Here is a 14,798-nt window from a genome sequence, read left to right as displayed (position 1 = left end):
TTTTCCACAAATCCCACATGAGAAAGGTTTCTCACCTGTGTGAGATCTCATGTGATGAACTAATTGATATCTAGTCAAACAATTTCTTCCACAAGTGCCACAAGTTATAACCTTCTCACCCGTGTGACATCTCATGTGAACAGTTAAACTTTCCTTTCGAGTGAAACTTTTTCCACAAATCACACATGAGAAAGGTTTCTCACCTGTGTGAGATCTCATGTGATGAACTAATTGATATCTAGTCAAACAATTTCTTCCACAAGTGCCACAAGTGATAACCTTCTCACCCGTGTGACATCTCATGTGAACAGTTAAACTTTGCTTTCGAGTGAAACTTTTTCCACAGGTCTCACATGAGAAAGGTTTCTCACCCGTGTGAACTCTGATGTGAATAGCTAACTGAGGTTTCCTCCGGAAACGTTTCTCACAGGTCTCACAAGAGAATGGTTTCTCACCTGTATGAATCTCAATATGAGCAAGTAATTGAGATTTAAACGAAAAACTTTTCCCACAGGTTGTGCAGGTGTAAGGTTTCTCACCCGAATGAATTCTCTTGTGTCTGTTTAAAGAGTCGTTAGACGGAAACCTTTTCCACAAGCTGGACAAGTGAACGGTTTTCACCTGTATGAATTCTCTTGTGATCAATTAAACGACTCTCTTTAGGGTAACGTTTTCCACAGGTGGAACATTTGAAAGGTTTCTTAGCCATGTGAGTTTCTTGTGATTCATCAAGGAACTATTTTGAGAAAAGTTTTTATCACAAATTTGACAAGAATATAGATTTTGGTCTGGTTGAGCTTTCATGTGCGTTTCTTGTTCTGAAGTCTCTGTTGAGTTTTTCTGCTGTTGTTCAAAATGTCATCAGTTTCCTGTTTCATCACAAGATGCTCTTCATCCTGACTGATGGAAAGTTGCTCCTCTTCCTCTTTGATCTGCAGAAGTTCTGGTCCTTTTTGGTCCAGTTTCATCTGCAGAGGTTCTGGTTCCTCTTGTTCCTGTTTTATCTGCAGAGGTTCTGGTTCCTCTTGTTCCAATTTCATCTGCAGAGGTTCTGGTTCCTCTTGTTCCAGTTTTATCTGCAGAGGTTCTGGATGATCTTGATCTGAAGTGAAGTTTCTCTCCGTGTTTCTGAGCTCATTTAGATCCTCCTCCTCTTTGCACACACTGCATTGTGGGAAATCTGGAAAAAAAAGTCAAAATGTGAGGTCACACAATGAACCCATCAGTTTAACAAAAACTAAAATGAAAATATTCTTGATCAGGGGGCGTGCTGTGGTAGCGTAACCCACGTTTGGAGGCCTTCAATCCTCCACACGGCCGTTCCGGGTTTGATTACCGGACCAGACGATATTTGCCGCATGTCTTTCCTTACGACATTCCTGTCAGCCTTCTCTTATAAGGGACACTAGAGCCCACAGAAACCCCAGGAGAGGAAAATGTAATTCTCAGCAAAACATTCCAAAATAAAATCTCTTCCATCGTCTTTCAGAGAGATTGTTATTTACCTTATTTAGAATAAACAATGTCTGCATGTGGTTAATAATTTTACCAGCAATTAAACTTAATGCCGTCAAATGTGCCAACATTTGGAAATATGCAGTCTGGCTAGCTGACGTTAACTCCCCTTCAAGATTCGCTTCTCGCCAACAGGGACGTTACACCATATTCTGTGACCACTGCACATTGTGACTGTAGGAGGCGCTGTTGCAGGTTTACATCATACTTTGCTATTCTTATGGACACAGAATATGATGGCGCTTATCAAATAATGGTCCCACACTGTAACTTACAGTAAAGTACTAAATATTTAAACTGAACCGTCTCTATTAACTCTGCTTGCTAAGTCAATATCTGACCATTAGTATTATGACATTTCTTTTTAGTTAAATGAAACGGCCCTTTAAATAGCTTTACATAGTGTTATAGTCAAGACCATCTAAGCAGAGACCAAGACCAGCCGCCACATGACAATAAAATGTGAAATATTAGCAAAAGTGCTAATCAAATTGGTCTGAAAGATCCACCCATAAAAACAAATCAATTTAACCAATATTATAAATTCACACTCTTTGTTCTACTTTGCTCTGTGCTACAATCCATGGAAGTCTCATGCCAACCCTAAAAGTTAACGCCCTGGCGGTTGCCCATATTTCTCATATCAGAAACCACCACTGTCTGCACTATTAAACATAGCAATTAAGGCAATGCACTAGTGGTAAACAACGCTCCATCATGAACACAGACCAAGGAGCAACAAGCAGAAATAACCAAACACTGTGACAGTTCTCACTTTTTCTCCTGCTGCATGAAGCCAGGCAGCACAGAACTATCACAGAGCAATGAGCATGCTCTGTGTGCTCTGGTTTTATTGATTCACCAATTAAATTAATATCAATGTATACAATCAATTAAAATAATGACAGCTACTGCAGCTGTTTCGTACCTATCCGGTGCAAGATGATCTTGGGTATCCGGGTAAAATCCATCAGTCTGCGCTGATCGTCCATCTCTTCCTCCATCTTAACGTTGATTTCTTTCCACTCTGTGAATGTTTCTTCAGCAGGAGTTTCCTGCTGCTTGATAAACTCTCTGAGGCTGAACTGAAGACATTTTTACATTAAACACAGAATATTTAACTAAACTGCAAAACAGTCTTCAAGAGGAAAAGTAAAGCCAGACATTTGCTCTGTTTTTATGTTTCACGTGTTTCACTGTTGCTGTGCTGAAGAAACTGGAAGTGATTATTAGTTTGGCTTTAAATTTTCTGCTGAGTCTCTTCTTTTAAAGTCCTGGAGGGCTGATGCCCTGAAACCTTTAGCTGAGCCTCTGCTGCACCACCTGAATAGAGTAATTAGGTCATTAAGGCTCTGCAGATCTGATCCACACAAGGAGGAGGTAATTATGGTGATTTCATTGCAGTGTTTTGTACCTGTGGCTCATCTAAACACTGCAGGTCACCTTGAGGACTGGAGTTTGACTCCTGTGGTTTAGTTACAATAGATCAGTCTGGAGAAAACACTGATGATGTTTTGTTCTTCTTGCAATAACTAATAAAATCCTGATTCTGTGAAAGTCACATATATATTTTCTATTTTATAAAGATATTTCAGATAAGTATGAAGTTAACCAGGATGCTTTTATTGTTCTGTTGGTTTAAATATAAAGCATTTTGTTAATATTTAGAGGTAGATTTATTTAACCTTCCTAATTTTACTTTAATAAATTTTTGCACTTTTAGCTGCTGTTCAATCTGCCAGGTTTCTGCAACCTGGATCTCTGGAGACTCAAGAGGCTCTTGGCTCATTAATTATATCAAATTATTAAATATTGATCTGTTGTTTGTTTCATTCTTTTTAAGTGTCGTCATGAAACCGATCACATTGGCCCTTGTGGTAAATTTGGCCTCTAAACCAAACTCCTTATTGGTATCAATATTTTCAGAAATTCTCTTTAAAATACCAGAATATTCACATAACTGTTATACTTTTGTCAGTCTGAGGAGACACTGAATATTGAATTAGGTGTTATGATCAGTTACTCAGTAATTCACCAAATACTTCAAAAGAAAATACAGAGGAAGAACATTGTTCCAGCAGGAATATTAAATAAATAGAATGATAAACCCTGACCTTTACTATTATATAAGATCAAAATATAGTTTATGTTCCATGACTCCTTCACTTCTAACTCACCAGTTTAAGTACTGAAGGTTGTTTAAAATGATTAATTATACTTGCTTTGAATTTTAAAGTTTTGATTATTTAGGTTCATTCTTTGTTAAATTATGGCTCATTTTGTTTTATCTCTTATTAGTATAAATATAGAACTCAGTCTGTTAAGTGTTGAATGAAAAGAATATCGACTTTATTAGAATGTATGCAACGTTGAGGAAGAGATGATCTCTGTGGACTGCTGCTGTTTATGTATATGAAGGTTTTCCTGATTTACTTTTTGTTTTAAACAGGTTTTATTCCAGCCTCTATAATTATGTAAATCTAGTCTTTCACACAGTTTTCTACTAAACAGGAAAAAAGAAAAGGATCATCATTATAATAGTTTATTTTCTAAATTTATATAAAAAGTTTCAATCTGAAATTCAATTTATATCATCAATACATTTTCTAAGCAGGAAAATTATTAAAACCATGTCAAAAAATGCATCCATTTCTCCAAATCATTGAAATAAAATAAATTATTACAAAGAATAAAAACACAATAAAGTTTCCAACATTTTAGAAGTCTAAATCTCAAATCATTTAAAGTCATCGTTTCTTTAGAGACAATCTCTCCCTCAGTCTGATTAAATAAAATAGAAATATAAAACTGCCAGAATAAAATCCAAGTCGGTTTCAATTAATCCACTTCCAAACAGCAACTTACTGAGAATCTTGAGGTTCACATTGTGCCATCAAACCTGTGCGAGTTCTCATGTGAACAGTTACATTTGTTTTGAGTGAACCTTTCTAATGAATCTACAAAATAAAAGCTTCCAACCCGTGTGAATCTTCATGTGATGACTTAAACTGGATCTATACACAAAACATTTTCATCACTTTTCACTAAGGGTGCAGACATGACATGGTGAGCTGGTCTAATAGTCAAACCTCACAGCGGAGAACAGAACAGTGGCTGAGGTCAATAACATCGAGGAATCAGATCAGCTTCACATGCATGTATCTGCTGCTCACCAATGTCCCAAAATTAAGGAAATCAACATTTATTAATCAGCCAGCTGATAAATCAATGCACAGCTACTTCTCACCTGTGTGAATTCTGTTGTGAGAAGTTAAGTTCTGTTTTTGAGTGAAACTTTTTCCACAAATCCCACATGAGAAAGGTTTCTCACCTGTGTGACATCTCATGTGAACAGTTAAACTTTGCTTTTGAGTGAAACTTCTTCCACAGGTCTCACATGAGAAAGGTTTCTCACCTGTATGAATCGTCATATGAGCAAGTAACTGACATTAGACACAACATTTTTTCCACAGATTGTGCATGTGTAAGATTTTCACCAAAGAAAATTCTCTTGTGTCTGTTTAAAGAGGCGTTTAGACGGAAACATTTTCCACAAGCTGGACAAGTGAACGGTTTTTTCACCTGTATGAATTCTCATGTGATCATTTAAACGACTCTTGTAAGGTAACGTTTTCCACAGGTGGAACATTTGAAAGGTTTCTTAGCCGTGTGTGTTTTCTTGTGATTCATCAAGGAATTATTTCGAGAAAAGGTTTTATCACAAATTTGACAAGAATATAGATTTTGGTCTGGTTGAGCTTTCATGTGCGTTCTTGTTCTGAAGTCTCTGTTGAGTTTTTCTGCTGTTTGTTCAAAATGTCATCAGTTTCCTGTTTCATCACAAGATGCTCTTCATCCTGACTGATGGAAAGTTGCTCCTCTTCCTCTTTGATCTGCACAGGTTCTGGTTCCTCTTGATCCCATTTTATCTGTAGAGGTTCTGGTTCCTCTTGATCCACTTTCATCTGCAGAGGTTCTGGTTCCTCTTGTTCCAGTTTTATCTGCAGAGGTTCTGGTTCCTCTTGATCCAGTTTTATCTGCAGAGGTTCTGGATGATCTTGATCTGAAGTGAAGTTTCTCTCCGGGTTTCTGAGCTCATTTAGATCCTCCTCCTCTTTGCAAACACTGCATTGTGGGAGATCTGGACAAAAAAGTCAAAATGTGAGGTCACACAATAAATTCTTCACTTTAACAAAAACTAAAATGAAAATGTTCTTCATCAGGAGTCGTGCTGTGGTAGCGCAACCCACGTTTGGAGGCCTTCAATCCTCCACACGGCCGTCACGGGTTTGATTCCCGGACCAGACAATATTTGTTGAATGTCTTTCCTTACCAGATTCCTGTCAGCCTTCTTTGTATCTGTGTATCGTTCACTATAAATGGTTCACTTATTTGCATAAATTAAAATGCAAAATATCTAAACAGAACAAGATCTTATGAAATAGGAGCGTATCGCTGCACACATTTAATGAGCACAAGCTGCCGGTCTGTGTATCGTTTCACTATAAATGGTTCACTATTTAGCGGCACTGAAGTGAAAGTGCTGAGCAAACCTTATCAGGGGGAAAGTGAGAGAAAACGGTGGATTGAAATCCACCGTGAGAGTCAGATGTGAGGATTAAGGGGTAAACTGCTGGAGAAAAAGCAGCAGGATAAAGCAGAGCAGAATTTAAACATGGAAGAGACGCAGCCGGATCCGGTTTGAGACCAAAACAACGAGGTGCACCGCCTCACTGACTGATATTGGAAATCAATGTGAGCCGTTGAACACAGATTCAACAGCCAGCCCCAGAGCGAGGAAGAAGGTCATGACCACGCCTGTGGATTCGGCCAGCTCCCGGGAAAACACCTTCGGTCCGTAGATCATCGGCAGGGTACCCAAGTATCTGTTAGAGAGACCCAGCAGGTAGTGGAAGACCACAGGGTAAACATCATGGGGGAACAGCACAGTATGGAGATGGTCCCGTGGCTGGTAGTTACAGAACATGAGAAGTGGACTTCAGGAAATCCAGACCCACCCACACACACTCCTCATCAACGACTCAGCAGTGGAGGTCTTCAGCAGCACCAAGTTCCTGGGGGTGCACATCAACGACAACCTCAGCTGGTCTCCCCACATCTCCTCACTGGTGAAGAAGGGCCAGCAGCGCATGCACTTCCTGCGTCGGATGAAGAGAGCATCCCTCCCGCCCCCATCCTTCAGACCTTCTACAGAGGGACCATCGAGAGCCAACTGACCAGCTACATCTCCATCTGGTCTGGGAGCTGCAGGGCCTCTGACTGGAAGTCTCTACAGAGGGTGGTGAGGACAGGGGAGAAGATCACGGGGGCTCTGCTCCCCTGCATCAAGGACATCGCAGAGAGGCGCTGCCTATCCCGCGCTCACCAGATCCTCTCCGACCCCACCCACCCCAACCATGGACTGTTTCCCCCTGGCGTCTGGAAGAAGGTTCTGCAGCATCTTGTGCAGAACAACCAGACTACTGAACAGTTTCTTCCCCCGGGCCATCAGACTGCTTAACGCCACATAACACCCCTCCACACACACACACACACACACACACACACACACACACACACACACGCACACACACACACACACACACACACACACACACACACACCAAATCACCCCCCATGGACATGGTCAATACATGCACTTTAGTTTTTTTCACAACACTGAACCTGTGTATTCTATGGCACTTGTATTGTATTTATTTATTTATTGTGTAGTATAAGGTTTTAGCTCTGCTACACTGGTAGCCAAGTAACGACATTTCGTTTTCAAGATTCACCTTGTTTTTTTTTTTTTGTACAATGACAATAAAGGAAGTCTAAGTCTAAGCCGGATCCGGTTTGAGACCCAAAGAACGAGGTGCGCCGCCTCACTGACTGATATTGGAAATCAATGTGAGCCTTTAAACCATCAGCAGGAGCAGATAAGTTATCCTGTTCAGGTCGATATTTATTACACCGATCCACTGAAACATGTAGATACACATTAGTGGTGTTTTACATCATTTCCTGATGTTTTGAAGCTGATTTTTTTAGACTCTACTGGTGTGAATAGGTTTACATGGACAACATGTAAACAACAATAACTCTTTAAAAACTTGAATTCATATGAGCTTCAACATTTAATTTCACTTTGGGGTCAAAAGAGTATTTTTGAATTTGACTGATATTTTATCAGATGTTTTGAGATCGATTGATGTATTTTGTTAACATCAGGAGAAAGGTCAAAGGCAGAAGAGATAGATTATGATAAAAAAAACACTAAAAGATCTGAATAATTCATCAATAACAAAATACATCAATCAGTCCAAAACATCTGATAAAATATTAAACATTTGGAATATCTATTGAACTCTGATCCTGAAATCTGGAATCAACTCCCTCTCTCATGGCAACTAAACAACAATATATATCGCGATAGACTTGATCAGCATCAGTAAACAAAACATTAGATCCACACCTCAGGATGGGTTTAGAGGAATCAATAAACCTATCAGTCATGCTTTTGGACTTTGGGAGGAAGCCGGAGTACCCGGAGAGAACCCACACAAGCTAGGGGAGAACATGCAATATTCGTGCAAAAAGACTCGGCATGAAGCCCCGGAGGTCAGCCGGAGAGTATCTGATGACCTGGCGACAAGGAGATTAGAATCTGATGGTCTGGGAACTCGAGGCCTCAAGTTCCCATGGCACCGCAGTCCTGCGGGCCCAAGCTTCCTGCCAGCATCTTCTGCCATCAGCCCCCTAAGTGTCAAGCTCCCTTGACACTGCAGTCCTTTCTAATTAGAATTCAACCCAGTACTTCGCAGTACCTGCTCGGTATGTGTGCAGAATAGAATTGGAGATCCCTCCGATCAGACGTGCGATTACTGACCGCTGCTCCTGTGGCTGGTCTGAAACCGACTGGCTGTCTTCGTGGGTTTCCTCTTCAGGTGGCTGCCGGTTCTGCTGTTCTACTCTGTCCCTCGTCTTTTTGGTCTGCTTTTCCTCTTCCGAGACATTTCCGCGACTTCTCAGCTTCAGGTCGGTGTTTTCCTGTTCATAGGCGGTGTTTATATTCTCCAAGGCGATGGTTTTCTGCTCCAGGGCCAAGCTTTTCAGCTGCAGGGCGGTGCTCATTTTCACCAAGGCAGCGCTTCTTTTCTCCAGAGCGAAGCTTTTCAGCTTCAGGCCGGTGTTTCCTTCTCCAGAGAGATTTTAACCTCCTCCAAAGCGGTGTTTTTCTGACCCAGGGTGGTGTTTTCTTGCTTGAAGGTGGTGTTTATTTGTGCCAAGGCAGTGGTTTTCTGCTCCAGGGCCCGTTTTTGCTGCTCCAAGGTATTGATTTTCTCATCCAAGAAGGTGCTTTTCTGCTCCAGAGCGGTGCTTTTCTGCTTCAAGGCGGTGTTTACCTTCTGCAGGGAAGTGTTTGCCTGCTCCAGCGCGGTACTTTCTTGCACCAGAGCGGTCTTTCCTTCTCCATGGCGGTGTTCTTTAGCTCCAAGGCGATGCTTTTTTTCTCCAGAGTGCTCTTCATTTTCTCCAAGGCAGAGTTTTTCTCCTCCAAAGCTCTCTTTTCGATCTCTAAGGCTGCGTTTTTCTGACCCATTGCAATATATTTTTTCTCCAGATCGTCATTCTTCTTCTCCAAGATGGTGTTTTGTGTCTCTAACGCTGTGTTTTCTCTCCTCCAAGGCAGTCTTTTCGATCTTTAAGGCAGTATATTTTCCTCCAAGGTGGCCTGTTTCTTCTCTAGATCGGCGATATCTTCCTTTAAAGTTTTATTTCCCTCCAACTGTTTTTTCAAGTCTTCGTCTTTCTGCCGAAGGAGAGCGTCTACTTCAAGTGCAGCTTTTTTCACGTTGAGAACTTGGATGTTCAGCTCCTCATTGGCTTCAGCAGAGACTTTCGCTCGATGGACATCATGCTGACTTGTTTCAAAATGTCATTGAGCTGCTGCGTCTGTCTCGCTATGATCCGTTGCAATTCCTTGTCTTTGCAATCAGTAGACTTATTCATCTTACTGCTCTTATTCATTTTTAACTCTTTTCTCAGGACAAATTTGAAAATCGATCAGAAAAGGTACTAACTGTACTAACACGCGAATAATACAATCCTTGTGCTTTCTCTCCAACTGCTGCAATAGCTATGACCGTAGATTCAGAAGTGATGCATTGTCTCTCCACAAAGGGTGCATCACTCTTTGTGACATCAAATTCTGTGATGTCACAAACTGATGTCACCACCTCAGAAGGACAACAAGAAACTGCTGAAGTTTGAATAAAAACAAACTTTACGACTGAATGCAGCTCGGCTCGCTGATGCGATTCTGGAACGAACCGAACGTTAAAGATGGCGTCAAAGTGAGGACGGTTGAGAGCGGTTACCCAGACAAGGCAAGAGTAAAAAGAAACAGTAATTCATTGCAGGAAATGCAGCCGGACGAGACGGAGAAAAGTAAAAAAACCAAGAGTTTAGACTGAAAAATAGAGAAAACAGGCGCAGTGAAAGAAAATCCCAGGTGAGGAGCCAGTAAGATGGTTTTTTAAACTGGACTCCAGCCGAGTACGAACAATCCGTTTGTATATTGGCTCTGTTGAAAAACTTTAACAATAAGAAATTGGTAAAAACTTTAACTTTTGGTACAATATAGTAAAAAGTACATATTTTATTTTGCCAATGTATATATATTTATTTAACTTTCTAGAGTTTAAAATCAACACCTTCAATATCTGTAATTATTCTTGATTTGATTTAATTATAACGTTTGAATTAACATCTGTATGTATGTTCATGTTATTTGTTTGAAATAAAGTTAAAAAAAACACTCTGGTTACCTAGCAACGAGATCCGTTGAGCAACTGACAGTCGCAGTTTAAAGTTTCACCACTTTTCCTCATAACTGGTTAAAAATAAAAAACAACGGCGCAGAGTGAAAACTGGATGAAAGAGGAAAGGATTCCCATATTTAAACATAGCAATTAAGGCAATGCACTAGTGGTAAACAACGCTCCATCATGAACACAGACCAAGGAGCAAACAAGCAGAAATAACCAAACACTGTGACAGTTCTCACTTTTTCTCCTGCTGCATGAAGCCAGGCAGCACAGAACTATCACAGAGCAATGAGCATGCTCTGTGTGCTCTGGTTTTATTGATTCACCAATTAAATTAATATCAATGTATACAATCAATTAAAATAATGACAGCTACTGCAGCTGTTTCGTACCTATCCGGTGCAAGATGATCTTGGGTATCCGGGTAAAATCCATCAGTCTGCGCTGATCGTCCATCTCTTCCTCCATCTTAACGTTGATTTCTTTCCACTCTGTGAATGTTTCTTCAGCAGGAGTTTCCTGCTGCTTGATAAAATCTCTGAGGCTGAACTGAAGACATTTTTACTGAAAACACAGAAATATTTAACTAAACTGCAAAATAGTCTTCAAGAGGAAAAGTAAAGCCAGACATTTGCTCTGTTTTTATTTTTCACGTGTTTCACTGTTGCTGTGCTGAAGAAACTGGAAGTGATTATTAGTTTGGCTTTAAATTTTCTGCTGAGTCTCTTCTTTTAAAGTCCTGGAGGGCTGATGCCCTGAAACCTTTAGCTGAGCCTCTGCTGCACCACCTGAATAGAGTAATTAGGTCATTAAGGCTCTGCAGATCTGATCCACACAAGGAGGAGGTAATTATGGTGATTTCATTGCAGTGTTTTGTACCTGTGGCTCATCTAAACACTGCAGGTCACCTTGAGGACTGGAGTTTGACACCTGTGGTTTAGTCAGAACTCCTGCTGAAGAAACATCCACAGAGTTGAAATGAATCAACGTCAAGATGGAGGAAGAGATGAACGATCAGCTCAGATCAGTCTGGAAAAACACTGATGATGACAATAACTGATTGATTACCTTGGTAACTAAGAGTGATAGCAAATTAGAGTAAATTCTTTCTGATTCATTTCCTTTTTTCCATTACTATTCATTCAGTTCCTCAGTTGACCCGAGTGAAACACAGTATAATTTTTTTCAAGTCATTTTAATTAATTATTAAGTTTTATGTTTTTTTAAACGCATTTACTAACGTTTTTTTAAAATATATGTAAAATGTTTATATTAAACTTTCAATGTATAATAAAAGCATTAAATCAGAAATGTGACACAGAAGCCCCTTTATGCTTTAAAAATGAATCAGAACCTACAAATTAAAACCTCCTGTGTCGATATAATAACTGTACGTGCTTTGTTCTAATTAAACAGATCTAATCATGCTCAATAAATCAAAATATGAAAGAAAATGTGGTATATTAAAGCGGAACTTTTGAATCGTTCACAGTTTCTTCAGTACAGTTCCAGTGAAACACGGGGAACATTTCTGAATATATTTTTTATTTAATAAATCACCTTAAGAAAACAAAAATTGGTAGAAAGAATATTTTATTTATAATAATAATAATAATAATAATAATAATAATTTGGGTGTGGAGAATATTTATGTAGCATCCCGTTTCACACTCCATTCCAGTAGATGGCGGTAATTCACATCAATAAGTTTCTTGCCAACCGCCATGAAAAAAAGAAGAAGAAGAGAAGAAGAAGAAGAAGAAGAAGAAGAAGAAGAAGAAGAAGAAGAAGAAGATTTTTGATTTTTACCAATACATTTATTAAACAAATATATATACACAATTCACAATGTTTCTCTTTACATCAATAAAATCATTATAATAGTATTTTTTTATAAATTAGTTCGTTTCTCTCTGAGATGATGCATAGTGCGTTATCGCATCCCCACAAATCCAAAAACTTTTCCAAATTCCCGGTGGCCCTGTGGAAAGCAAACTCCAATCTCAATCTCGCCTTTATGTTCACTTTCCACAGGGTCACAGCATCCAACTGAGGTCCATCCTGCATCCTATCTCTTCGAGTGATATAAATAGCTAGTTTAGCTTCAGCCAATAAATAGTTTAAAAGCCGAGATCTAAAACTAGTTGCTTTACTATGAGGTACACCGTTAATAAATACTGCATTGGTAAAAAGCATTTTAAAAAGACTAAAAACAGTCGATAGAAAACTAAAAAAACCAGTTAAACGTGTACAATCTATAAAAACATGAAAAATACTCTCTGATAAGGTGCAAAAAGGACACTCACTTACAATATTATGATTGATGACCGATAAAAAAGCATTTGTGGCAATGGCGCCGTGGAGCACCCTCCACTGGAGGCACCAGTCCTTTTTTTAATTGGCAGTTTATATAGCGTCCTCCATTGTATCGGCTGTCCTTTTAGCTTATCAGCCCACACGCTGACAGCTCTCCCCTGGAGTGTTTTCCTGTTTAGGATTTTTACACAGTTTTTGTACAGTGTCTTTGGCATTACCTTGCACAGGTCCATTTCCGAGTCCGTGTTCTTTAAAAGGGGACCACTGTCCTCTTCAAAGCCCGGACTCAGGAGTACCTTTGGGAATGGATCCGTGTCTCTTGGTAGGCATTCCTTCTCTTTGTATGACTGCAGTAAATCCTTCTCCTCTGCAGCCCAGTCTCTCCTTTACTTTCCCCAGGACACGTTCCATTGTTCTGGTGGACTTCATTTGACTGCAGCGGCAACCCCCTGGGCGTCTCCAAAATCCGCTCCAGAAAATTGGATCAGCCGCTTTAAAGTCACCAGTCCAGCTCTGCTCAAAGTCTCTGATAGTCCTAGGAACGTGTCTTTTTCGACGTCTAATCTTGCTCCGCAGACCAATGGTTCTTCTAAAAGCCAATGCAGAGAGTCATTCGTTTCCGATCTACGCAATTTAAAAAGAGCACACGATTTAAAAACGCTCTGATAAAATTGCGGAATCTCCCTTAACTTTAAAAGACTAAAATTTGTTAAAAACAGAGCAGCATCCAACTCCAATAAATTCACACGTCTCAAAATGCAGCTGGCCACATCTCTCCATACAGGAGATCCTGTCAAATATTTCTGTAAAAACTGCAATCTAAAAACAACCACTCTACTAGCCAGGTGGACAAGGCCCTGGCCCCCCTCCTCTCTAGGTAAAAACAACACTGATTGCGGTACCCAGTGATGGTTATTCCAAAAGAAATTCACCATTTCTGTTTGGATTTTAGCCAACAGCCTTGATGGCGGGTCTAACACAACAAGTTTATGCCATAGTTGTGAGGCAACCAGGTTATTTAACACCAGCACTCTTCTCGATAAGACATTTTGCCGTGTAGCCATTTCCATTTGGCAAGTTTATTTGTTATCTTTTGTTCTATGTCCCCAGTTCTTTTCTTCAAAATCCTTTCCGCCTAAAAAAACACCAAGATATTTCAAGCCATCTTTCCTCCAAGTCATGCCCTTGGGGAGAGCCGGGAGTCCTTCAGCCCACTTGCCAACAGCCAGGGCCTCGCTCTTTCCCCAATTCACCTTGGCGGCAGACAGCATGGAGAATTTCTGTATGATCTTGGTTAAAGCGCTGACGTCTCTTTGATCTTTATAAAAACCACGAGATCGTCAGCATAGGCGGATAAAACCAATTTGTTGTTAAAACCAGGTAAAACCATGCCATGGATCTCTGAGCGCATTTTTTGCAGGAGGGGTTCCAGGGAGAGTGCGTAGAGCATCCCCGAGAGCGCACAGCCCTGTCGGACACCTCTACACACCCTAAAAGGAGCACACAGGCTACCGTTGATCTTCAGCACACTCTCAATGTCACTGTACAATACCTGGATCTTGGCGATAAAACCCTCGCTGAACCCGAACCCCATAATTTTCCAGAGGAAGCCGTGTTCAACGCGGTCAAAAGCCTTTTCTTGATCTAGTGAAATCAAGCCAGTTTGTAAACCCAATGAACCGGAGACTTCCAAAACATCCCGAATTAGGTAGATATTATCTACCATAGACCTGCCGGGGACGCAATAGGTCTGATCCCGGTGGATGACCTGCTCCATGGCTCTTCCTAACCTTGTGGCTAGGGCCTTGGAGAGGATTTTATAGTCGGTGCAGAGAAGGGACACGGGGGCCAGTTCTTTATATCCTGCAGGTTTCCTTTCTTGGGCAGCAGGGCGATGACCGCCCTACGACAGGACAAGGGGAGCGAACCAGTGGCCAGACTTTCATTACACACCTCAAGCATGTCCTGGGCCAGAAGATCCCAGTAGGTCTTGAAAAACTCCACCGTGAGCCCATCAACACCCGGGGACTTCTGGCCCTGCATGCCCAGGAGGGCTGTGTGGAGTTCTTGCACGCTCAGAGGGCGCTCCAACTCGCTGTTGGTCTCCTCAGAGACCTGAGGCAGTTCCTCACAGAA

At 40.7% G+C, this 14,798-nt stretch overlaps 1 protein-coding gene across 1 annotated transcript; it reads right to left on the bottom strand.

Annotated features, from left to right (window-relative positions):
- Positions 1-504, bottom strand: LOC129376564 (gastrula zinc finger protein XlCGF8.2DB-like; the record flags this gene model as incomplete). Its single annotated transcript, XM_055056161.1, has 1 exon — positions 1-504. A coding segment is annotated over one exon (504 nt), but the record flags the coding sequence as incomplete, so codon positions are not given.
- Positions 505-14,798: the final 14,294 nt, after the last annotated feature.

This window comes from Poeciliopsis prolifica, unplaced genomic scaffold (genome assembly GCF_027474105.1).
Source record: "Poeciliopsis prolifica strain line A6 unplaced genomic scaffold, Auburn_PproV2 SCAFFOLD044, whole genome shotgun sequence".
Lineage (NCBI taxonomy): Eukaryota > Metazoa > Chordata > Actinopteri > Cyprinodontiformes > Poeciliidae > Poeciliopsis > Poeciliopsis prolifica.
This window is presented reverse-complemented; position numbering and strand designations above follow the sequence as displayed.